The 26,303-nt window shown below is 44.7% G+C and overlaps 2 protein-coding genes and 1 long non-coding RNA gene across 5 annotated transcripts in view; 2 read left to right on the forward strand and 1 right to left on the reverse strand.

Annotated features, from left to right (window-relative positions):
- Positions 1-413: 413 nt before the first annotated feature.
- On the reverse strand, positions 414-8,093 carry TLCD3A (TLC domain containing 3A). 3 transcript variants are annotated; one of them, XM_037069758.1, is made up of 5 exons: positions 7,851-8,073; positions 7,329-7,412; positions 3,552-3,756; positions 2,342-2,434; positions 414-1,887 (listed from the first exon to the last, which is right to left on the reverse strand). In XM_037069758.1, exons 1-5 carry the CDS (start codon positions 7,970-7,972, stop codon positions 1,618-1,620), a joined length of 774 nt encoding a protein of 257 aa, XP_036925653.1. In that variant the 5' UTR covers positions 7,973-8,073; the 3' UTR covers positions 414-1,617. The 3 variants fall into 3 exon arrangements, with proteins under 3 accessions (XP_036925653.1, XP_036925655.1, XP_036925654.1); XM_037069760.1 differs by lacking the exons at positions 414-1,887; positions 3,552-3,756 and adding an exon at positions 6,563-6,565 and having other exon boundaries at positions 2,380-2,434; positions 7,851-8,093; XM_037069759.1 differs by lacking the exons at positions 414-1,887; positions 2,342-2,434 and having other exon boundaries at positions 3,672-3,756; positions 7,312-7,412; positions 7,851-8,090.
- A 357-nt stretch (positions 8,094-8,450) lies between these two features.
- On the forward strand, positions 8,451-14,226 carry LOC119003427 (uncharacterized). The gene is made up of 3 exons (XR_005069961.1): positions 8,451-8,510; positions 11,899-13,931; positions 14,063-14,226. It is a non-coding gene; the product is annotated as an uncharacterized LOC119003427 (long non-coding RNA).
- Positions 14,227-25,180: 10,954 nt separating this feature from the next.
- VPS53 (VPS53 subunit of GARP complex) overlaps positions 25,181-26,303 on the forward strand; it is a 140,313-nt gene continuing 139,190 nt past the window's right edge. Inside the window, exon 1 of the mRNA XM_037069757.1 lies at positions 25,181-25,386. Within this exon, the coding sequence (XP_036925652.1) occupies positions 25,300-25,386 (87 nt within the window). The 5' untranslated portion in view covers positions 25,181-25,299. The remainder of the gene's footprint in view (positions 25,387-26,303) is intronic.

Raw genomic sequence — 26,303 nt, forward strand, 5'->3', positions numbered from 1 at the left:
CCTGAAGTTACATGAGCGCTGGTATTGAACTCTAGGACCCTGCAGTGTGTTGGAACTACGAATCACAGAAACCGTGTTAGAGTGAGGTGTGATGTGGGCCCTCGTGGGGGCTGAAAGCATTAATATCCCCCTCCCCTGAAACCCCACCTTTGCCAGTTACATGGATATGAACACAGACCAGAAGCAACACCACACAGTAGTTGGTCCAAGTCAGGTCACGGGATGGGTCTTACAGGAAGTCGGTATTGATGTATTGTGTTTCACAAATAATAGTAAGTTGGGAAATATTAGTGCAATTTAATCACCACAGGGGTGATTTACACAAGATACACTGACAGCGAACAAAACAATATTTTGCATTTTTTAAATGGTACCCATTAAAGACAAATATTCAAAATTTGAGGCACTGTTACATATTCATTACTTTAAAAGTTTATGGACAACAATGAATTAAAAGGCACTTTTAAAAATCTAGCTTTTCACTACCACCTGAAAAAAAAATTTTTGGTAGCAGTTTCTAATCCCCTCCAGGTTGGTAAGGAGCACCTGGCACCAGAGAATCCTGTTTGCCGTGGCAGTGAAGGGGCCGTCCACAGGCACACTTTGACCAGGGCTGTCCTGCTCTCTTGCTCTCCAGCCTCCTGTGGCTAAACGGTGGCACACTCACATAGGCATGGGCTTTGGACCCCAAGCTCTGGATTATCAGGAGGCAGTCTAGATGTGACTTCTCGTGGTCTGGAATGTAGAAGTCCATTTCCGCTTCATATGAAAAGGACAGTGTCGAAGAGCAGGGCTACCCAGTAAGTAGCTCAGTGGCCATCTTTCCACGAGCATCCTGTGTGTGTGCACACTGGAAAAGCTGGGCTTGAAAAGGAATAGTATTTGTGACTTTACAACAAACTCACAAGTTTGACATTGGTCTTACAAAGTCAGCCTGCAAAGCTGCTGACCTACTAGCGTCCCTACCTACTCAAGTGCTTCAGGTTCCCATCTCTGCCTCCCACCTGCCCACCCCCCCATTAATGAGACTACTGACTGGAACTCAGTAGGCATGAGAATTCAATGTTGGCACATGGATGAAGGAATGAGGCAAAAGACCAATGGGTTCTCTAGTAAACAATAAAAAACTACCTACCCACGATTTCCGAAGGCCAACATCGTAAGAAATTATTTCAAGAACCAAGTTGTCACTTGCTTCTGCTGGCCCAGCATGTGTGGATATTGCCCTGAGTGTTTGCTGCAGTGGGTAGCCGTCAATATTAGGGCGAGTTGGGTGCCCAGCTTGTCGTCATGGTCCACCTGTCTCCACACCCCATGCTTCCACCTCCCAGAGCCCTTGAGGTAAGACAAGGAAGGACCCCTTGGGCTTGCATTATCCTTGCTGCCAGTGGAGGTCGGACAGGATCCACTAGTTGTTACTAATAAAAGTGCTTTTGCAAAAGGGGCAGGTTAGAAGAGGGAGGTAACATGAATGTTCTTTAGAAAAACTCAAGCCCATCTGCTTATCAATACCCAAAAGGCTGAGGCCACCCAGGGCACAGTTTGGTCCGTGGAATACTGAGTGGAAGAGGCAGCTACTGTGAGGAGGCACCCTCACTGCCCGACTGCTGGGAGCCATTACCCATCCTTTTTGGCTGGGGGAGTGTCAAAGAGTCTGGCTGCCTTCTTGCACAGCAGAGAAAACCAGTAGATCTGGGGAGCAATGAGGAAGGCATTGGCCACATTGCATAAGAAAGGGATCCTGAATGGCACTTGGAGCAGGTTTAGATTCATCTGTCGGCCATAGGAGCAGTACATGAAGGGGAAAAGAAGGATCCGACAGCAAAAGAAGGTGGTCAGCGTGAGGATGCCGTTCACCTTGTACAGAAGGGTGTGCTGCTGCTTTAGCTGCAAAAGACGGGAGGAGAATGCAGAGTCACCAAGAGGCTGGGCTTTCAGGAAATGACTAGCCCAAGTCCTACAGCAGTAAAGGCCAAACGTCTAGCTCTCTGACACTTGGAAAATTTGGCTGAACCCTGCTGTATTTATATCTACATACGGCTTTGTGGGTTTTCTAACAGCGATGCTGAATTTGACCTAAGCCACCCAACTGACGGGAACAGTGCAATAGAAAATCTATGGCCAGGAAAAAAACAAATAAAAAACATGAAGGACTGTATCAAATTTGAATCAAACATACAATTTTGTCCCCACTGGCTTGGAAGACCAATTGACCTTTAAGTCTGTTCAGGGGTCTCCCGCCGCTCTGTTCCCAGCACTGAGATTTCTCCGAACCCCACACCACCACAGAAAAGCAGAGTCTGTGCCCCTGCGCTGTTTCTGCCATTTCCTTCATACGTGCCTGGATCAGAATTTTGCCCAGCGACACAAATGGAGTGCTCAGTTCTGCCGTGAAGATGCAGCCAACAAAGAAGTCCCCCCGGTCTCCCCTAAGCTGCAGAGGAAAAGAGGAAAAAGGGAAATAAGACATGGACGTTAAGAAACCACCGGAATGAAAATTCTAACTAGGGCTGTTGAAACAGGTAACCGTGAGGGGCCATGAAGGGGAAGAGAAATAAATGCTAAGTGGGCAGGTGCAAACCTATTCAATGCTCTGCTACTGCAATGGTACTTTGATGGTCGAATCACCAGGATCCAGAGGCAACTTCTCATTGGCCAATTGCATCACACACCAAGCTTTCTCTGACTTTCAGTGTCAGCCAGAAGGAACTCCGCAGCCTACTTTTGGGTATCTAACTTAGTCATGCCAAGAGTACTTCGCCAGGTCAGTTCAACAAAATATGTGCTAGATCCTGGGCTAAATGTTAGGGAGACTTCATAAAGAATGTAACATGCTTTACCCTCTCCTTTCATCCTTTCAAAACGGTACATAGCACAGTAGGGTAGCAGCCCCATCATGGGGCACCACCGGCTGGGGTACGTAAACTCGTACAGCCCTAGGTTCCTCAACTGTGGTATAGGGCTAACAATTTCTACTGTTATTTCTAATTATTAGCAGAAAGCTATGAGCTTTTAAATAAAGTGCCTGTCAACTGGTAGGCACTCAAAAATTACTAGTTTCCTGTCTGTATTCCCATCTTCTTCTCTTGGGTGATGTTTTTATGGGAAAAGTGGATCTGGGGAGAGGTTTTGAGGCTATTGGCTTTGAGAGTCTGCTTTTGCAACATCAAAATAATGCATACAGTAATCTCTGGCACTCTTAGAGCAAATAATCAGTTGACTGAGCTCCTCTTATTTTTTAAAAATTCATATGTTGTATTTTATATTGTTTTTATATTGTATGAACTAAAGACAGAACCTTTGGCAAAGGCTAGGGAATCACAAAGGGCTGGGGGACTCTTGGCAAGGACAATCACGAACATTTCTACGTGATTTGCCCAGGGGATTCAACTTCAGAAGCAACTGGCACGATGAACAGGGTGAGACTGGAAAATGAAGGAAGAGGGCGCTCATCCGGAGTCCTAAGTATTGGTCTTCAGTGGGAGAAACGAGTGACCTAGACAGCTGGTGGCTATATCCTTGGCCGGGGGGCGGGGGGGGGGGGGGCATACCTGTGCAATTGGCGCAAGGACCAACAGAATGGCCACATGGTGTGTGATCATGAGGCGGTTTTTACTTAGGTAGCTTCGAAAAATGGTGTAGTAGTCCCTGCGGTTCTGTTCTCTGGTTCGGTACCATTCACACAGGTACATGGCGCAGGTGTCATAGACCATATAAGAAACCAAAAACCAGATATATTCTCGGGCAAGCCAGTGCCTGAAAGAAAGCGTATGAGTGGTCTGTAAAATAATTAGAGATGCTGATTATGAAGGCAGGCTCAAAGCTACCCTCTTCTCCAACACATTTCCTTCAGCTTTGTATTAACCAGATGTTTTTACTCCAGACACTTGACAGTGAAGATGCTAAAACTGATGGTGTGAACCACTTTCTCTAAATCACAGGGAAACTTCCTATCAAAGGCAGCAAGCATCCATGTGTTTAAGTGACTAGCTGTCACTATTTGCCTGACTTAGCTGCTCATTTGTAATGGATTTTCTGGCATTTTGTGATATAAGCTGACTTTGATACTGATATCTCTACCAATGATTCAACAGCCCCACCAAGAAACTGGTCTGGAAGGTGTCCCGAATCCCAGTGCAATATTTCCAGTTTAACTCCGCTCATTGCTCAACAGTTGGGAGTTTCCTCTTGTGTCTGCTTGTAACCCTACTGTAGGGAGTTTCTGGCAAGCAGCCCTGGCCACTTTCTTTACAATTCCATGGCTAATCCTGATTCCACTCATTAAGAAAAATACGTCTGGAAGTGAGCCCAGAGTTTAAGGACTACCTAACAGCAGTCATATACCAAAAGAGAAGCTGGGACGAAAGACAAGTGTTGCCGTTTACTTCACCGAAGGGACTGAATCAGTATCTGCTGAGTCAAAATGATAGTTTATCACTGTCCTATGGCAGATTAGAAGGGAGGTCTAGAATTTCTACAATTTTGTTCCCAAGTGATACATCATAATTCCACAGAAAACTGATGTAGGAAAAAATCTAAACTGAAACCATGTCCTATGCTTGGGAGAATTAGATTCACTAAATCAGCAAATTCTTATTGAGCACTGTGTGTTAGGTAGAAGAAACAATCAGTTTTATGGTTTTCAAACTACCTGAACATCAGAATCACCTGTACTGCTTGTTAAGGCTCCACCCCCCCAGACTTTTTAAAAAAATTTATTCTAGAGAGTAAGGGGGAGGGATAGCAAGGGAGGGGGAAAAAGAACACTGATTTGTTGTTCCACTTATTTATGCATGCATTGGTTGCTTTTTGCATGTGCCCCAATGGGAGACTGAACCCACAGCTTTGGCGTATCCAGATGGTGCTGTAACCAACTGAGCAACCTGTCCAGGGCCCAGAGACTTCATGGTATACACACAGCCCTCAAATCCGTCTTTGGAACTTTGCCTCAGGTGATTTCCTAAGGAGCCAGTTCACCAAATGCAGCATCCAGAATACACCAGACAGTGCCTGTTCAAGTTTCTTTCCTGAGTGATTCCACACTTACGACAGCATAACTCAATAATGAGTAACAATGACACAGGCAAACAACTAAGGATGTTAAATATAATACACATGATTAATTAGCCAAATTCCATTTAGTCAAAAAGATGTAGTATTCTACTGCCCACCGATGGTCTCCATTGCTTTCTTAAAGCAATTCCAAGTTTAATAAGTATAAAGAGCTATTAAAAGCCAAGCTGAAATATATCTGGCCTCTCCCCTTGAGTGGAGCCTAGGGTTTTAATATTTTGCACACAGTACCAATTCAATCAGATCTGAAACTGTGGCTGCTTGGTAGAATTCTCTCAAGATTTATTAGCAAGAGATTTATTGTAATCTTAACTACCCCTAGCCTGAAACTTAGCTTTCTTTATAACATGAAGATAATCCTTGTCTTCCCTGACAAAGTTTTTGTAAAGATTAAAAAACTGAAAGTCTGGCCCTGGCTGGTGTAGCTCAGTGGACTGAGCGCGGGCGTGGGTTGCAGGCCACACGATTGCGGTTCAATTCCCAGTCAGGGCACATGCCTGGGTTGCAGGCCAGTTCCCAACAGGGGACTCAGGCAACCATACATTGATATTTCTCTCCTTCTCTCTTTCCCTTCCTCTCTAAAGATAAATAAATAAAATTTATAAAAAACAAACAAACAAACCAAAAGTCCTTTTGAAGGTAAAAAGTACTATCCAAATAGAAGTGCTTAAATTGAGAAAACTGCCTAGAGCTGTGACTCTTAGCCCCTTTAGGGATCTAGATCTCTTTAAGAATCTGATGCAATCCTTGGCCACATACCACATTCTGCATATAAATTGGAGGGATATATAGATACCCCCAATCTGTAGACAGTTTACATGAAGGCAGAAAATAAAAAGGCACATAATAGAAAAATACTTGGGTGTATAGGATATGACACCCAAGGGCCTTTAAAAAAAAAAAAGATGATGTAGTTGCCGTTAGAGCATCCTCGCACTTCCGTGTGAAGGAAAAGGGCACAGAAATGTGTCTGTCTCTATTTTACGGGCAAAGAATCTAAGGTATAAAGATACACAAAAGGAGGATCAGGAAAACCAAACTCAGGCTTCTTGCCGTGCTCAAGCCACTAAAATACACCACTTCTCGGGGGCAAACACAACAGCGGGGCTACCAAACTGCAAGTCACGCGTGCATAAACATCTTGTTAGGAACTGTGTAGCGGTTGCCTGCTGCCTGCCCTGCTGCAGCTCAAGATAGTGCTGGGCCACATCTGCCTTTATCTTTGCAAAAGGCTGGTTTGAAGTTTGATCCGACAGACTAGGCGGGGGCAGTAAGGGAGTTGCCACAAGGTCACAAATGCTCAATTAAAATAAAAACTGAATCTGGCCAAGCAAATGCTGTTAGCCTTTGTTACCTGCGGTCAAAGTCACCCAACTGGATTCTCTCTGCATCTACAATTTATCACCAAAAAAAGAAACAAACAACAGATGGCAGCCTTAATCCCGAGTAAGATCCCGGCACTAAATTTGCAGGCCAGTGAGACAGGTACCCCCTCGGGGCTCCCCTCCCATCGCAGAGTCAACAGGAGGGAAGGGTCAGGATCAGACTTCCCTGTATGCACTCTCTCTTCAACATAACAGCATGTAAGAGTGGTTCCAGAAAGACAGGAGGCACAAAAATGGCTTAAAAAAAAAAAAGCCAACCAACCAAACAAACAAACCACCATTGCCCAGGTGGAAAAACTATACAAAGTAGCCACCGCTGTCTTTATGATTTGTTTCGCTAGGTACATACTTCCTGACCTGCTTCTGGACTGAGCTCTAACACACACACAGGGCAGTTTTCTCAAAGCTCCAGAAAGCTCTTTACCGCCTTTAGCAAATCACAGGAAAGACGAGCAGCATTCCTAAGCCTCTGCCAACACACTGCACTTCTCCTGGCCAATGAGTGCTCCAGGGAGGGCCCCGGTGACATCACTTAGAAGAACCAGAAGCCACACTCTCGCCTCTGAACATATCTATTTCATAGAGAAGTCGGGTTAATGGGCCACACTGTCCTCTCACATGCCACCTTAACTCAGGCTTAAACTGTCACTTTTCAGCATTTCTTTGTTTTACTCTTTCCTAAGGTGGCCATGTAGAAAGAGGTAAGGAGAGGAGGCGGGAACTAATTATGGTGCACAAGTTTTCCCATTAATCAACTTTCCAACAGCATGTACTGATAAAGAACTAGTGTCTGAGAGCCACTAAAACGTGCAAACTTAGAAAAGTTCAGTGCTGATATTTGTACTTCTTTCACCTGGCATTGGATGTTACCTGTCGTTGACCACGTCTCTACAGTAGTAGACGATGATGATCCCAGACCCGGTGGCCAACAGAGCCTGCGCTGAAGAAACCAGCCTAATGTGTGGCAGAAAAGAGAAAAACAGGGGTGGGGGAGCACGCTCGATCCAGTCCCGTGGACAGCCAAATAGAAAGCCAAAATTCCTAGACTTGACCTTCCCCTAGGCTGCCAGAGCCGGGAAGAAAATGGTAGGGCCGCCACCGCGCTCTCGACCCCCAGGGCAGCTGGTAGCTGTGTACAGGGCTTTCCTCCCCATCCTGACCAGAGTGGGCAGCCCTCCACCCTATTCCCCTCTCCCTCCAGGACAGGACGCACAGGGTCTTCCCAGAGCCCTCGCCCGCACTGCCGAAGAGGGGCAAGGAACTAGGAGGCAGGCCCCCTCGCTTCCTGTTGCTCCCCCTTTCGCACTCACTGGGCGCACGGCCGGGCGCAGGCGGGTCCGGGCAGCCCTCGCGCGGCCGGGTGGGGCGGGCGGCACCGGCCTCGCCGCGTACCTGGTGCTGATCATCAGGCAGTCGTACACGGTCCATTCAGGCCGCGCGCGGCGCAGTGCCCAGGTGCTGAGCGCGAAGAGCCCCAGGAAGAAGAGTGAGCTCCAGGCCAACGTATGCAGCATGGGTGCTCAGGGCTCGGCGCCTCTTTGGGCGCCCTTGGCGTGGCTCAGGTCGGCTCCACTCGGCTCCAAGGCTGTCGCGGCCCGCCCGCCCCTATTTCTACCCGCCACCCTCCACCCCGCCCCGGCTGGCCCGCGCGACTCTGGCAGCCGCGGAGCGCTGGCCCCGATCCCGCACCGCCACTCCTCGTGACCAGGCTGGCGGCCGCGATAGGCGCGGGCTGGCGGCCCTGGGCGGGGTCTCGACGCCACCGCCCCTGGGCCCAGAGGCGTCCCCGGGTTCCCCGGGCCAGCCTGCAAGTGGACCTCGGGGGCTAGCTGCTGCCCAGGCGGGGGACACGCACAGCCCAATGGGGTCCCGGTGCGCCCAAGCTGTGCCCAGTGGTGGGAAGGGCCGAGGTTCTCGGGGCTTCTCTTCCGTCACCGTGGACGCTTCCCCCTCCCTCCGGGACCAGACAGACAGACGGACGAAGTGCCCACACTTGCCATAGCCCCGAGCAAAGGGGACGGAATGGGAAGGGGAGGGCCCCGAGAAAGCCAGGTAGGAAAACACAATCCGTGGAGAACACCTACCATTAGGGTGGAACAAGCCCTCCAAGCCGGAGCGATGGGCAGGCCTCTTTGGGGGAAGAAGGAAAGGGTGAGTGAGCTTGTGGCTATCTGCTTATCTGTGGCCTGACTTATCAACTACCAAGCACTCTAGCTTCCAAATAGGAGTCTGAAGGAAATGGTCTTCCTGCAGGCCAAAGATGCTTTTCCACATCCTTCTAACTGTTGCAGTTTCTCCAGGAGGGACTGCTCCTAAAAACATTAAACCCTGCCACAGAATGCATGCGTTCCTCTCAGGGTGCACGTCAGGGTCTGCAGACTTACTGTGGCAGTCCCCTGCTACCTCTGGCTTTGGGTCAAAGTACTGCGCAGTCTTTGGTGACTGTTCTGTTGTTGACGGCGGCTCTTAGTAAAAGCTCCAGGCCCGGTGCCCTAAATTTGAGTGGACTTGAATTGATTCACTTTCACTCAGCACCGGTTACATCAGCCAATACAGTAACTTCAGTATTACCTGCTTCTCTCCCTCTTGGGACCAAAGCTTTACTTTGCTTTGGTCTGTATCTTCCTCAGCTAATGTGGGGAGAAATACAATTCATTTATGTCTACTGCAGTTGAAAAGTACTTAATGGGTCTCTTCACATGACCCTCATGCAAAAGGCTGACAGAAGCCCGGTAAGAGGACTCTGTCTGGAACAAACCCATTCAGCCTCTCCAAACCCCTGTTTTCTCACTGTGGAACCAAGAGGCTGGATTACAAGCTCTTTAAGGCCCTTACAGCTCTAAATTCATAAGACTGTATGAGTTTTATAAAGTAACAGATGATTCATTCAATGCCAATTAAATTTCTCTAACATGGCACTTACCGGTATAGAAACAGACACAGAGCAAATACAGTTTTTAACATCTTCCTATATGTTGTTTAGATGAGGGATTTAGGAAGTATTTAGAAAGCAGAAAACCAACACAAAGTGTGAAATTTCTTCCACTTAGGGCAATCTTTCTAACCCCCAAATTCCCTGCCAACATTCTTGGTGAAATGAGAAAGACACTTAAATCTGGTCGCAAGGTACAGAAAGTGACAAAAAGCTTTCTGTAGTTTCACACTTGCATGTGGACAAAGGACAGCTATCTGTAAATTTCCCTTTCTCTCTAGAAGAATGAATCCTTGTGCACTCCACTTTTCATTCCTCACGCGTGTATTCCGGTCACTCTAGCTCTCTCAGAGACAAGTGGCTGGTTACAAGTCGGCCCTGCCTTTTCTCCTCCATGGGATCAACAACATGCACCAAGGATGCTAATACTTAAGTGACGGAAACCAATCTATACCCTGTGCAAGATGTTGTTTGTACAGCTCTTAAGAAGTCTATAAATGAGCCCTGGCTGTTGTAGCTCAGTGGATTGAGCACGGGCCTGTGAAGCAGAGGGTCGCTGGTTCGATTCCCAGTCAGGGCACATGCCTGGGTTGCAGGCCAGTTCCCAGCAGGGGACCCATGAGAGGCAACCATACATTGATGTTTCTCTCCCTCTCTCCTTCCCTTCCCCTCTCTCTAAAAAATAAATAAATAAAAGATATTAAAAAAAGAAGTCTATGAAATGAAAACAAAACAGATGGTTCACGTATAGAAGGTAGCCAGTAAAACGTGTTTCCAACAGGAGGCTTTGAAGTCACCAGAATGTTTAGGTTGAATCACCAGAAAGCCAACAAGCATAAACATGAGTCTTTCCAAGGGATCAAACCCCTGTGGGCAAATGATAAAGCCAAATATAAAGCACTAAGTCTTTTTGCTACAAACTTCTTACCCTTTAAAAGTCTTTTTAAATTTTTATTCTGAGAGTACGTTTACTAAAGCTGGGGACAGTGAAATGAGGAAGGCTTGAGGCTAGAAGCAGCAGCAGTCGAGAGACTAGGTGAGGCTGCTTCGGCTCTCTAGAAACTTTATAGGAAAGAAGTGAGCCAAGGCAGGGCTGATGTCAGCTCCCTGGGAAGTCACAGGAAATGGGGCCTTGGAGACAGATTCAGGGGGTTAGCCCGGAATGAGCTACTGCTGCCCATTGCTCCCCTTGTTACAAGTCTTGTGGTGACCCCTAGAGTTTGGGGGAATGAAAATTCATTCCAAAAGATTTGAGTGCGCGTGACCCAGGGGAGCATGCCACTCTTCAAAAGTCTTGAGACAAAAAGTTTGTCCTCCAAGAAGGTTTCTATTTACTTGTCTCTCCAGGCAGATTTAGAAGTTCATTTTTAAGACATATTTTATTTATTTATTTTTGGAGAGAGGAGAAAGAGAGGGAGAGAAATGTTGATGTGAGAGAGAAACATCCATCTATTGACTCTCACATGCACCCCAACTGGGGGCCGAACCTGCAACCCAGGCATGCGCCCTGACTAGGAAACAACAGGCAGCCCTTCACTTCCGGGGACAAAGCCCAACCACCTGAGCCACACCAGTCAGGGCTATAAAAGTCTATTTTCTAACCTGCCTTTGCACTTGAGTAGTGAGCTTGCTTGCTTGCTTGCTTGCTTTCTTTTATTTTTTAAATTTTTTCATAAGTAGGGGGAACCTATATTTCCCCACCAACGGCTGGCTCTTTGAAACAGAACCATGTCTTTTCATTTTGTCTCCCGAGTTAGGCCTGGCACATTGCAAGTGCTCAAGAAATATTTGATACTTTTTTTCCTTTTAAATCCTCATCCAAGGATATGTTTGTTCATTTGAGATAGAGAGAAGGGAAAAGAGAAAGAGAAACATCAATTGGTTGTCTCCTATACACACCCCAACCAGGATCGAATCCACAACCCAGGTATGTACCCTGACTGGGGATGGAAACTTACCTCGGACTGGACAACCCTCCAAGGAACTGACCCAACCAACCAAAGCATATCTGATCCTTTTTAAAGCTAATGTTTATTGAGTACTTACTATGTGCCAGGCACTACGTCAAACACTTTGTGTGCATCATCTTGTTGGATCCTCATGAAAAATCTATTATCATCACTGTGTACGACCCAGAGAAATTAAAATACTGCCCAAAGTCACACTTCAGGTGGTGGAGTTGGGATCTGAATTCAGTACTTTCTGCCTTCAAGGTCAATGTGATTAATTATTATACTGCCTCCAAATTTGACAAGTGAGGAAGAATAACTCTGTTTTATAACGTAGTTTCTGATTAATAACCACTGTTTCTAACTGTTAACTCACAAATATAAATATATGGGGTGGAGTTCATGGGCTCTAACGCTGCTGTTATTAACACCATTATAATTGTGTGTGTGTGTGTGTGTGTGTGTATAATTTTCAAAGCATTTTTACATATATTATTTCACCTGATTCTCAAAATAACTCAGTGAGGTAGGTGAACATATTATTATTTTCATTTTATAGATGAAGAAACTTAGGTGCAGAATGGTAAACTGGCCACTCTAGAAAGTGGCCAAGACAGAATCTGGGGCTCCTGATTCATGTTCCAGGGCGATTTCAACTACTTCGTGGTGTAAGGTTGGGATTAAGGAGTTTTTAATTACGCTTCTTGTGTGGGTTTCAAAAGTAAAGTTTGGATTGCTAGATATTAAGACTCATTTACCAAATCAGAGTTCCACCTCTTGGACAGGCATTTATGAAGCGCCCAGTCTGGGAGGGCTATGGTGGGATCTCAGTGGTTTCTTCTGCCTCTGGGGTATGTGACCCTGCCCTTCGGTAGCCAGCCCCGTCCCCTCGCTACTCTGGGCCCCAGTCTGGAAACCACTAGGGACAGGATGCAGGACCCTCCCCACGTGTGCCTCTGGCTTTCCAGCCTTAAATTAAAAGTACCGTATTTACTTTGAAAATACTCAAGTAAACGTCATTGACATAAGTCACGGGTGGGCTGCTAGCCTCAATCAAGGCTATTTTCTTCTCCAGACAAATGATTCTGCATTATTTAGGAAAAAAAAGATTAAGGACAAACAACTGAGATTCACAGGAGATACCTCTACATCCAGAACTGGAAGAAAACTTGGGGGCTCCATCCGCTCAACTGAAAAAATCGTGACAGAGAAAATGAAACTGTCTTCTAAAATAAAAATTCGGTGTCGACCTGCACTTGGTGTCCACCCTCGGGACACAGGAAGCAGAGACAGCAGGATGGAAACAAAAGGAGAAATGAAGTGATGGGGAGGGAAACGCAGGGGAAGATACAGCACAGGCGGAAGACCCACAGGACGGGACAGACAGACAGTCTAGGGGACGAAAAGGCCGAGCTGCGCGCTTAGATACAGGAAACAGACCCAGAGACACAGTCTAGAGGCTGCAACTCACAAGGGAACAAGAGGAAAGGGCCGCGAGAAAGGGAAAATGGGGCTGCAGGGAGGACGGGAGTGACAGCCTTCTGTCGAATGTCACACCCTTTAGGCCAGCACCAACAAAAGCCACAGTGCTTTCGAAGAGACGTGGCACAAATAAGACGGCAGCTTTTTCTTAGGACTGAGAATGTGGCCAGGAGAAAATTGATGGCTCTTCTCTTTTTTACCCCTGCACTTTGCCCTCCATATAACACCTTATCAACAGGGTTTTGCACTGATATTTGTGTAAGTGTTTCCCCTTCAGATCCTGTACCTGTAATGGGCAGGTGGGGACTGTTGGTGCACGAGGCAGCCACAGCATACAGCACTGGGGTTGGGGTGACAGGACCTGGGTTCCGGTCCTGGCTCTGCCACACATGGGCTGTGTGACATGGGGACAACTACTTAACCTCCTGTAAAATGGGGGTTCCCCTTCCTACTTTACAGAATGAGATGTTTTCAAAAATACACGTTAACTATGTGCTGCTGGGCACAGGCAGGGACTATTTTTCTTTAACGTTGTATCACTGCAACCCAATTTCTTGCTGTTAAGCTTCTCAATAGACAGCCATTGGAGTGAAGGTGCCCTGGGCCTGCCCTTAACCAGTGTCCCGGTGCAGCTCCCTCAGTTTTAACCTGCACTGTTTGCAAAGGCAAACTAAGCGGAAGAAGCACAGCCACACCCCAAGCATGTGGCCTCTACAAACAGTGACCACAGCTGTGCACTGCAGAGGCGTCCTTGCTCCTGTACACAGTGCTAAAGATCCCTGTCAATAAAAGCGGAACCTGCACACGGAATGGATTATATAGTGCTCGCCTTTGCATACTGCTGTGTACTTTTCAACACATTTCACATCATACTCATTTCCTTTGTACACATGCAAAATTGTGCTTGTTTGCAGATAGTTACACCTAACTAAAAGTAGTAAGTTCTAAATGTGAGTTAAAAAAATATTCAAGGACACTGAGCCATTACAGAAATTACCTTTGAAATTAGTTAGAACCAGCACATCACTGTGAACAAATTCAGCTGCCTTTTTGAATGATCAGATCAATAATTTTCAGTGTCCTCATGTCTTGTAAGTAATTCCATAAAAGGTTTATTTTAAGGGGGGGGATGGTGGGGGACGGGGTGTATAGGGTGGAGGGGAATGAAGGGGGGGAATAGAACAACTGTAATGGTATAATCAATAAAATATATATATTAAAAACAAAAAACAACAAAAAAGGTTTATTTTGCTCACTCTACTTAACTTGCTAATTATATTTTTAGTTTTCTGATTATAAAAGTAATATATTAAAAAGTAAAACATGCCCTCTATGGAAAATAATAATCACAACTGAAGCCATCACTGATGGATAATATTCTTGGACATTAGCATTTGGGTAGAAGTCTTCCCACTTCTCTTTATATGTATTTATTTTATATTTGATTGAAGTTGTACCTTAAATTAATTTTGAACATTAATGTTGTACTTACCATTTTAATAACTTTAATGTTATTAAAATTTTCAGAAACCTCATTTTTTGTCAAGTAATTTGATATTTAAATTATTACAGGTTGTCTTTCAAAGTGGGTTATCCCTGGTTTTGAAAGGAATGCTTAATTTGGGGAGAGTAGGTTTGTTCTGGTAACTTTAACCTTAAAAACATTAAGATTTCCACCCTTATTAGCACTCGGTTTCTGTCTCTTTTTTAATGTATTTTTTAAAGACTTTATTTATTTATTTACTTTGAGAAAGGGGGGAAGGGAGGCAGAAAGAAAGGGAGAAAAACATCAACCAGTTGCTTCTCGCGGGCCCTCAACTGGAGAACCTGGCCCACAACCCAGGTATGTGCCCTGACTGGGGATTCGAACTGGTGACCTTTAGGTTTGTGGGATGATGCCCAAACCACTAAGCCAATCAGGATGAGTTTCTGTCTTTAAAGTGTGCATCAAAATACCTGTAGAAACCCAAGTTCCTATTTATCTTGCTTTTTTTCTTTTTATAGGCTGAGCTCTTTAGTAAACTATTTGTTAAGAAATGGGCGAAGGAAAAGCCGCTCTTTGTGAAGCTGAGTCTGTGGTGCCTCTTACCATGCACAGCCAACCACAAAGTTAATTACTTCTCAACAAGACTAGGTGAAAACCTAAATGGCCAGAAGCAAAAAACAATGCAAAAAAGCTGATTAGTGACAAGGGCTTACAAGTCTTACTAGGGAAGGAAGCTTCATTATTAATACCAACGTACTTACGTGGCAGCCGAGCGTCACCACTGTTCTGTGACTGACCTGACGAAGTACTAACGGTCAGTCTAAAGACTGAAAGGACCGTTGACTTACGAGCCAGACTGAAATACATTTGCTCTGTAGGTGGAGCAAATTCCCACGTTGCCAGGTGACCTGATGGAGCTGCCTAGCACAGGTCTTAGAAGGCTTTAAACAATATTAGTATAGGATGAAGAACGGGGAGCACTTGCTCGTCAAAATTCTGCCACTTCCCTTCCTTTGTGAATCATAAGTCCTTGTCTCCCTAGGCAGCATCTTTAGCTTCACCGGCTTGTCTTTGTGTTTTCTTCTGCTTGGATTTTAAGTGTCGTGCTTGCCTGAACCGCGGCTGCCTGACTAACACTCTCCTGTTGGGGTCTAAGGTGACAGCACGTACACAGACCTTCAAAAGAGATTTTAACGTTGGAAAGGAAAAGAAAAAACTACCACTACTCCAAACAGTATGGTAATCTACCAAGAAAAACTAAGATGGTCAGCTGAAATACAGAATAAGATGACTATGATAAGGTGGCAGCATACATGGCCAACACACAAAAATAGATGGATTTCCTACCAGCCAAAAATTATCCATTAGAAACTGTAATAGAAAAAAGGGGCTAATGTTTAATTTATAAAATCACTAGTTTTAGATCTAGCAAGAACTATGCAAGACCCATATGAAGAAAGCTACAAACCTTTATTGAAAGACATAAATGCCTAAATAAATGAAGAGCATGACCCTAAGAGGAAGATTCAATATTGTAAACATGTCAGTTTTCCCCAAATTGATCTATAAACTCTATGCAATTCCAATCAAAATCCCAACACAGTTTTAATAGACTCAATAAATACTTTCCAAAGCTTATGTAAATCAGAGATAATGTGAAAGAATAACCAAGAAATAAATATTTTGAATGAAAAGAAAAACTAGGGGTAGGGGAGGAATTGACAATATATTAAAACATCCTACAAATTATCATAACCAAAACAGTGTAAAGGAAACGAATAGGTCGACGGAACAAAACCAAGTCCTGCCCTGCCGGGTGGCTTAGCTGGCTAGAATGTCGGCATGTACACCAAATAAAGGCTGTGGGTTTGATTCCTGGTCTGGGCACATACCTTGGTGCAAGTTCGATCCCTGGTGGGGGTGCATTTGGAAGGCATCTGATCGATGTTTCTCTCACTCTCCCTCCGCTCCTCTGTCTCTGTAACATCAACAAGCGTGTGCGTGGGTGAGGATTAAAAAAAAAAACTGAGTCCTGAACCAAACTAACTACACTTAGTCTGTGGCAAACACGTCATACTTGTGAGACAAGAAAGGACTATGTAAGAAAACCACAGAAACTACTAACTTTCCTTTGGAAACATAAAATTAGTTAAATAGTGGCCCTCCCCGCCAACATTCACATCCACCCGGAACCTTAGAATGTGACCTTATTTAGAAATGAGGTCTTTGCAGATTAAATAAGGCTCAGGATTGAGACGAGACCATGAGACCACACTAGACTGATACTCATAAGAGACAGAAAAGGGCTCAGGCACAGAGAAGGTGGCGATGTGAAAACAGAGTGAGGACTTGGAATGCTGCATCTACAGGCCAAGGAATGCCAAGGACTGCTGGCAGCCACCAGAAACTAGGGGACAGGTATGGAAGAGTCTGTCCTTCAGATCCTCCCAAAAGGAAACTGTCCTGCCGACAGTGTAATTTCAGACCCCTGGCATCCATAACTGTAAGAAAATAAACTTCTATCCTGGCTGGTGTAGCTCAGTGGATTGAGCGCGGGCCTGCGAACCACACAATCGAGGTTTGATTCCCAGTCAGGGCACATGCCTGGGTTGCAGGCCGGTTCCCAGCAGGGGACTCACGAGAGGCAACCATACATTGATATTTCTCTCCTTCTCTTCTTCCCTTCCTCTCTAAAGATAAATAAATAAAATCTTTAAAAAAAAAGAAAATAAACTTCTATTGTCATAATGTACCCACCCCATGGTAATTTGTATAGCAGCCCCAGGAAACTAATACAATACCCTGACAGACACCAAACACAAACATATGTTACAAATACATCAATGCCCTGGCTGGTGTGGCTCAGTGGATTGAGCACAGGCCAGCGAACTAAGGGGTCGCTAGTTCGATTCCCAGTCAGGGCACATGCCTGGGTTGTGGGCGGGGTCCCCAGTTAGGGGCGTGTGAGAAGCAACCACATATTGATGTTTCTCAGGGAGAGAAACATCAATCAATAAATAAAATAGATAAATAAATAAAATCTTTAAAAAAAAAACAAAACAAAACCAAAACACTCCTATGTATCAAAAGGCACTATTAGCAAGTTAACAGACAAGTAACAGTTTAGAAAAAAACATATTTGTAGTACACACCGGAACAAGGGTTAACATTCAGAATAGGCAAAGAGAGTGTACAAATTCTGAAGAAACAAATGACCCAGAAGAATTATTGAGATGTTGTGTAAACTGGAAATACACAGAAGAAATACAAAAGGCCAATAAAAGCTTTGTAAGTAAATATTTAAAAGATTATCAGTGTACATAAAGATACAAGGATACAGGCACTTTTTTCAATGCTGGTAGAAGTCTAAGTGTGTATTATAAGGATATAGTATTGTTTGTAGCAGCAAAAACTTATAATCAATCTAAACATCAAGTAAAAAAATGTTTTACGATATAGTCAAACTATAGAATGCTACACAGACATTAAAAGGCAAGACAGACCAAAATACAGAAAAGAGCTCCCAAACATGCTGTTAAAGGGAAGCGAACAAGTCACTGAATAGGAAGTAGAGTGAAATATGAGTTATGATTTTAAAAAAATCTATAAGTGTGGCCCTGGCTGGTGTGGCTCAGTTGCTTGGAGCGTCATCTTGTAAACTGAAAGACCATGGGTCTAATTCCCAGTCAGGGCATGGGCCTGGGTTGCGGGTTCAGTCCCAGTTGGGATTGATCTTTCTCTCCCTCTCTCCCTCCATTCTCCTCTCCCTAAAATCAATAAGCATGTCCTCTAGTGAGGATAAAAAAATAAAATTAAAAATTAAAAAACTGCCCTGGTTGGTGTAGCTCAGCAGATTGAATGCGGGCCTGTGAACCACACGATTGCGGTTCAATTCCCAGTCAGGGCACATGCCTGGGTTGCAGGTCGGTTCCAGCAGGGGACCCACGAGAGGCAACCATACATGGATATTTCTCTCCTTCTCTCCTTCCCTTCCCCTCTAAAGATAAATACATAAAATTAAAAAAATTCTTAAAAAATAAAAATAAAAAAACTATAAGCATGATTGGCAATATATGTACTGCTATATAATCACACAAAGGTTTGGAAAGAAAAAAACCAAATCACTAACAGTGCTTCCTTTGGGGAGAGAAGTGTGTATGTACGTGTTGGTTTTGTGTGTGCATGGGGTGATATGAATTAAAGGTGAGTTTTGCATTTTCCTGTGTTGGATGGCTTTTCCAATAAAAAGTCATTATTTATTACATAAATAGAGGAGAAAGGAACATGACCACCTCCACTTAGTAAGTAATGGCTCTCGGCGTTAAACCCGCTCAGCTCTCTGTGGAACATCATTCAGGATGTGCGTGTGAGTATTCTGAAATGAACTTAGAAATTCAATGAGGAAAAGCATGCTGCCTTGAAAAATACATAAAAGGTAATATTTTTATTTTTTTTATTTTATTTATTTATTTTTAGGGAGGGGGGAGGGAGGAAGAGAGAGAGAGAGAGAGAGAGGGAGAGAGAGAGAGAGAGAGAGAGACATCAATGTGTGGGGGAAACAATGCTTGGTTACCTCTTGTAGGTGCCCCCACCGGGGACTGAACCTGCAACGGGGCGTGTGCCTTGGCTCGAGTCCGGACAGTGACCTTTCACCTTGTGGAATGATGCCCAATCAAATGAGCCACACCAATAAGGGCATGAAAGGTAATATTTTAAAAACATGACAAACAAGTAACATGCTTTTGGGGTCACATATTAAAGTGTCGAAGTATCACACAAGCTCATGGAAAACACTGGCTTTGATTTTTCCGAGGTCCCCCGGCTGTAACAGGACCCAGGTCTGGGGGTTAGAGAGATGGAAGCGCAAAAGCCCTGGACTGCCGCGTAACAGAGGCTGGTGTCATTCTAGCAGGCCAATACTTAGCGTGACCTTGGCTCCTCACCCTGCTGTCCTACCTACCTCAAGGACTATGGTGGAGACTAAGAAATAACATATATGAAAACATTTAAGCTGTGCATAAAGTACTATGCAAATGCACTGTGTTGTATTAGTCCCTAAAACCATTCACTGTCATTTAGCAGAGTGGATTATATCTGCCCATAAAAATGCTAAACTCTAAACCCAACAGATAAATGTGCCTAGGCCAGGGCAATGAAGGCAAAGAAAAGAAAAAGAGAAACTGAGAATAAGCAAAGTGACTATTTTCACTGGCTGTGGACAATATGTGCCTGGCACTAAAGAGGGAAACCCAAGTGTGGGTATAGAGATTTGGAGACAAATGATGGCTGTGGGTGGTCTCTCAAAGCAATGAGTCTCAACAGGAGACTGGGGTTGAGGACGCAATCAGAATCTTGGACAGTACTATATTTAGGAAAGAAGACTTTTTACTGGTTTTCTGATGTAGGCTTAAAAAAGTATACCTAGGCAAAAAAAAAAAAATCTTGGGTGGTAGAGAATGGGTATCAACTGCATCTCAGTGATTGTAGGGTTAGAGGGATGAGGATCAGATCTCATCAGAATGCCATGTGTGGGAGGGTTGTCGTAAGATTTTTATGTTTAGCAGGAGGTGTGGTTTTTTTAAGTTTAAGAAATAATAGGATCCTTAAATCTCCACCTTAAATCTGCATGGAAAATGTTGTGCAAATGTGTATTTTTCTTTACCTCCTCCAAGGGGTCCAGACTCAAAAAGGATTAAGAACTACTGGTACAGACGAAGAGGAGAGGCAGAAGAACTAGCTCAAGGAAAACAACAGAACCCAGCAGGAATAAGTGGAGTCAAAGAACGCGGGACACAGGGCCGGCTGTGTCTGCGGCACTGTGAGATACAATGAATTAATGGTAGTTACATTCTAATGATTATACTAGTTAACGGCAGTTTTATAAAACAAGTGTTTTTGTATTTGTTGTAAGATCTGCACAAAAGGAGTTGTCAGTTCGCCCTACATATTGATTGTTAAGTAAGTAAAGGAATTACTGGATATGAACCCAATGTAGCCCGTGGGGACGGGGTCTAATTCGAAATCGTCTCGGAGCTAGCACAGACACAGGACTGAATGCCTGAGCTATGACCGTGGGAACAGGGAAGCTACTGAAGCTCGCTGGAGATTATGATCTGTTTAACAAGACTGAGCGCGCACAGAGAGCCAGAGTACCAATTGAAACAAAACTGCGTGTCCAGGATATGGAAACATTCAGAATGATATAAATGTCAGTCAGGAACAAATGCCAGGGTCCAGGATCTTCAAAAATTCAGAAATAAAAGACAGCAAAGAACCTGTCATCATGAAAAGCCCCAGGTACTAAAAACAGTCCAGTGAATAGCACCAAGAAAACATTCTGAACAGACTTTCATGTAGAAATTTAAGTATATTCCTCTACTACAAACTGGCCTGGGAGAAGATCTAAGTGTGGTCGTGCCTGACAGTCCTCGAGGGCCTGAGGGAATCTGGAGGGGGTATCTTTGGTCATCACAGGGCTGGCAGCAGGGGCCATGCTGCTGGCACCAGGACCAGGTACGCCAGGCATCCCGCAGTGTTCTACAGGAAGTTGCACAAAGCGCCCAGCTCTTTCGGAGAAGGTCACTGTAGAGAGGGCGTCTGGATCTTATACAATGACATACTCTGCACTATGTCTACTCAATATGTTCTAGTCCTCCACAAACAATGAAACCAGTTACAAATATAACAGGATGCTGGAGATTCATTTTAACAGATTTAAAAAAAAACACTAAATTGACAGGTGTATGAAATTTAGAGATCTTACTGGGTTTCATTAACAAAGGCTGTTTTGAAACGACTTAATACTTCATCCTATATACTTACAGTTTTTTTGGCACAATGAGAAACATTATGGATTCCTCATTTTGGGGTGCTGCAAATCTCAAGAGTGTACCCCATGCCTCCTCTACAGCCTGTTATAGACTTCTTTTCCAATCCATCCTTTACCATCACCTGGTATTAGCAGATAGGGTCTCCAAGGTTTGTGTGTAAGTATCAGAGACTGAATTTATACCTCATTTGGTGCAATTTTAAGGTAGAAAATACGTTTTCTGTGATACTTTATCATCAGCTGTAAAAGAAAAAGCCCAGCTCATTTGAGAGGATATCACATGCTATTTTTGTACCCAAATTTCTCACCTCTGTAAACTTCCACATTTTCTATAAGTGTATGATCTGCCTTTTCAGCCTTCCCCCTTCCACTAAAGGTCTTTCCATCTTTTGCTTATCATAAACACAGCAGTCCAGCCTGTTATAACTTATTTTAATGCAGTTTTAAAAAAGGTTTTATTTATGTTTTGAGAGAGGAGAAGGGAGGGAGACAGAGAGGGAGACAAATATCCATCGTTGCTCGAGAGAAACAGTGTTCGGTGGCCTCTCACAGGCCCCCAGCTGGGGAACGGGCACAACCCAGACACGTGCCCTTAGGAGGAATCCAGCTGGCGACCTTCTGGCTGGGCTCAGAGGCCGGCACTCAATCCACCGAGTCATACCAGCCAGGGCATTAATGTGGATTTTTAAAACATAGTATCAACCTATATTTCTCCTCATTTATTGTACCATACTTTTTGTACCATGTAACTTACATTCATTATTAGTATCTTATCTACAAAGGGGAGAAAGAAAAAAATGATGGAGTCGAGAACTTCTGAGTAGGGAAAGGTTTGGAGTCAGAGGGGGAATGCAGTTAAGACATGACGGTGGATGTGTAAAAGGACAATCAATGGAAACTGGGAGCATGAGGTTCTGCTGGAGATGGCCGCCCCGGTGACATGACCCTTCATGGCAATGTGGGCTGCCCAGAAACAGAAAACAAGAGCGAGGGGCCTGGGGCTGACAACAGGCACAGTGAACCCAGTCATATTACTCCTCTGCTAACAGTCTTTCAAAGGCTTCCCACTCCTTAACAAGACCTCCAGGAGCCTCCATTATCTGGCACTGCCTGTTTCTCCAGCCTCTTCCTGTAGCTCTTTTCCCTTGGCTTTCAAAGTCCTGTCACCCTGGCCAACTTCTTCCATCTTCACGGTTTTTGCATATTCCATTCCTTTCACATGTCATCCTCTACTGCCCACCTCCACCCTTTCCTTCTGCTTAAAAACCACTTCCTCAGAGAAGCCTTTCCTGACCAGTCAGAACACTCTATCACTGTAGTTTCTCGAGATATGCTTTACTTGTCTCTCATGAGATCTATCACCATTATGTGTTTACTTGTATGAATACCCTTTTCATACATGGATATAGCTCCATGGAGGCAGGCCCTTGGTCTGCTCTGTTGATTGATCATTTCCCAGCACCTAGCCCAGTGCCTAGCACCAGCAGGAACATTCATTCACTCATTCAGTAAATGGATAAGGTTTTCGTTCCATTTTTAACTACATCTCCATTTTCTCATCTATTCACAGGGATAGTGATAATAACTACCAACAACAGAATCACCATGCAGATTAAGAGACAATGCATGCTGAGCATGGTGCCTGGCATGGAGTAAGGGCTATGAAATGTTAGTTGTTATTATGATCATTAAACGTAAGCTCTGTGAACAACCAGAACTCTGATGCATTGCTGGTAGCAATGCAAAAAACGATACAGCCACTTGGGGAAATGTTTACCGGTTTCTTATAAAATTATACACAGACTCCTCACAGAATCCAGCAATCCCACTTCTAGGTATTTACCTGAGTGAAATAAAAACTTATGCACACAAAAACCTGCACATGAATGTTTATAGCAGCTTTATTTATCATTGCTCAAAACTGGAAACAACCCTAATATCCTTCAACCAGGGAATGAATGAGCAAATTGTGGTATATCCATATAGTGGAATGCCACTCAGCAAGAAGAAATGAATGACTGATACATGCAATAGCATGGATGAAACACAAATGCATTATGCTAAGTGAAAGAAACCAGACTGAAAAGGTGGCATATGTATGTTTCCATTTACATGACATTCTTTTTTAAAAATATATTTATTTATCTTTAGAGGGGAAGGGAAGGAGAAAGGGAGAGAAATATCAATGTATGGTTGCCTTTCATGAGTCCCCTGCTGGGAACTGGCCTGCAACCCAGGCATGTGCCCTGACTGGGAATCGAACTGAGATCCTCTGGTTCATAGGCCTGTGCTCAATCCACTGAGCTACGCCAGCCAGGGTACATGACATTCTTGAAAAGTCAAACTGTTGGGACAGAAATCAGGCCAGTGGTTGCCAGGGGGTGCAGTGAGGCATGAGGGAATTGAGGCGGGGATGATGGAACTGTCCTAGGACTTGATAGTGATGGTGGCTACATAACTATACATAGCTATCAAAAATCACATCATTATAAATTAAATGGGTCAACTGTACTGCATGTAAATTATTTCTTAATGTAAAAAATGAAAAACAATCCAAGACAAGTAGATATTGTTACCTTTTCCTTTTTTTAGAGAGGAAGGGAAGGAGAGAAGGAGAGAAATATCAATGTATGGTTGCCTCTCGTGAGTCCCCTGCTGGGAACTAGCCTGCAACCCAGGCATGTGCCCTGACTGGGAATCGAACCACGGTTGTTTGGTTCGCAGGCCCACGCTCAATCCACTAAGCTGCACCAGCCAGGGCTACCTTTTCCTTTTTTATATATATATTTTAAAAAGGAATCCTATTTATAAAAGTACTACAGACTCATTGTAGACATTTTGGGAAAATGTACAAAGAACAGACATCCCATCACCTGCAGGAGAGTACTATTTCTTTGCTATCATTTTTATAGGCACAGAATACACAGACACATAAACTGGGACCATGCTATGCATTTTGCTTTCTGAAATATTTTATGCACATTTTTCAACATCATTAAAGAATTTTTAAAAGCTATGATTTTATGAATCAATAGTATTCTATTTTATTGCTGATTTATATTTTAAGTCTTCCTTTATTGTTAGAAATTATGTTGCTTCTATCTTTTCTTTACTATAACTTTGATAAAATAAAAAAATTTCTAAAAAGGCTCAGAGGGGCCAGGGACTCTTCCATCATGGAGTTTCACGTTTAACTGGCAAAACAGCTCTACCTTGGGCTGCAATTTCCTTGCTGTTTTAAGTGTCTGGAGAAAAAGTGGTTCCACAGGGTGATCTGGTGTCTTCTTCTTTGTGGTGTATAAGAAAGAGACACCCTAATATTACCTGTATTACGAGCTTAAATTTGCATAGTGCTTTTTATATCTAACTCTCATCATATCATTGCAGGGGATGCAGGTGGAGTAATTTGTTCAAGACTACTTACACTGCTAATCAGTTGTGGAATGGGATTTAAACTCCAGGTATTCAGAGTCTCAGAAAGTAAACGTTTCCCCAGCGCCGGGCCGGATCTCCCCCTCCCCATCCCTACCCCAAGGAGGAAGCTGCGGACACCCCTAGAAATCTCTGCCTAGAGGCTTGACACAAGGGGAACTGAACTCCGAAAGTGGACGCTGTTTCATCCTACATTTGTCTTTGGCAACATCGCCACTTACCAGCTGGGATCATTTCTCCCCCGATGGCAGGGGGACACCTACTGCCACTGACCAAGGGGGTTCTGGGAGCTGAAGGATCGCCGGCTTCGCCGCCGGGCCCGTGAGGGTTGCTGTCGGTCGGTCGCAACGGTGCTGGGGCTCCCTCTCACTGGGGAGTCCTGCAGGGACGGCCAGGCCCTCCCCAGTGTCATGGCCCTTCGGCGAGGTGATGAGGGTCCCCCCATTTTAAGGAATGCTGAAGGGTCAGATAGAGGACGCCGACTACTGGGCTGTCCCGGAAGACTCCAGGGACCCAACATAATTGCCTCCGGGCACTCGGAGGTCAGTCCTCCGCTATCCCAGAATGCCCCGGATCCCGGAAGTGCCTGGCTTCCGGAAGCTTCCGGCAAGCTGACAGAGCTTGGGCTTGCTTGAGCGCTGCAGCCGGAGAGTTGCTCTCCTGGGCTTGGGTGACTTCAGGAGGCCCGACTCCGGGCTGGAGTGTGCATCCTGAGGGAGCTGCACAACGGGATGATGGAGGAAGAGGAACTAGAGTTCGTGGAGGAGCTGGAAGCCGTGCTGCAGCTCACGCCCGACGTGCAGCTCGCTATAGAGCAGGTGAGCGTTCCGCCCCCTGAGGGGAGGAGAGTGCGGAGAGTGCGGAGGGCAGCTCTGGGGGTGGGACCTTGGGTGCTGCTGGGCAGAAGCGGTGTTTGGACTGGGGCTTGGGAGCTAGGCACTGTGTGGGGGTGAGGTGGTGAGGGGGAAGGGGTTTCTGAACCGAGGGAAGGGAGAGAGCCTTTATTAGGCCTTGATTGTCTTTGGAGGGTGGAGCATCCTGGTGCGTTTGGGCGTAGAAGCTGCGCTGAACCTGGAAGGTGGAACCTCGTGGGTTGCAACCTCAGATTTTGGGGGGGCGCGGTTTTAGAGCTGTTCATTTATTTACCAGGCTGGTGTGCTGCTGCTCGAGATTCTCATTCTAGTTCCTTGTGCATGACTCCGTATTGAGGGGAGGGTGTAACTTAATTTCCGAAGCGGATCGCAGAGCTGAGGAGAGAAAAGGTTGGACGAGGACCCCTTGACCACACTTAGATGGTTGAGAATGTCTGCTGTTGATTAGTTTAGGTTAGGATGAAGAATGTTCCGAGGAGGCTGCCTTTCCCTGCAGCGACTCTGTAGTTGACTAAATTCTCTTTTCCAGTTTATTGAAAGAGTAATAATATTAGAAATAGTAACTTAGACCAGTGATTTTTCCATTGGTGTGCGACAAGAATTTTTAAAACATGTAATACCTGACTGTTTGGTCAGGGACACTGATCTCTTTTTCCTTAAATTTTCGAATTAAAAAAATGACATCAGCCAACACAAAAATAACTGTCCAGTGCAAATGAGTCAAAACTATACCTACTTTTTGTCAGATTGGCAAAATATATATTTTTTGGTGTGCTGCAGAATTTTAGTAATTGGTTTATGTGTGTCATGACATGAAAAAGTTGAAAATCATCGATTTAGACCCTTGTAGAGGGTATTGCTCC

The sequence above is a fragment of the Sturnira hondurensis genome, unplaced genomic scaffold, assembly GCF_014824575.4.
Source record: "Sturnira hondurensis isolate 20B ecotype Veracruz unplaced genomic scaffold, ASM1482457v3 Scaffold0018728, whole genome shotgun sequence".
Taxonomy (NCBI): domain Eukaryota; kingdom Metazoa; phylum Chordata; class Mammalia; order Chiroptera; family Phyllostomidae; genus Sturnira; species Sturnira hondurensis.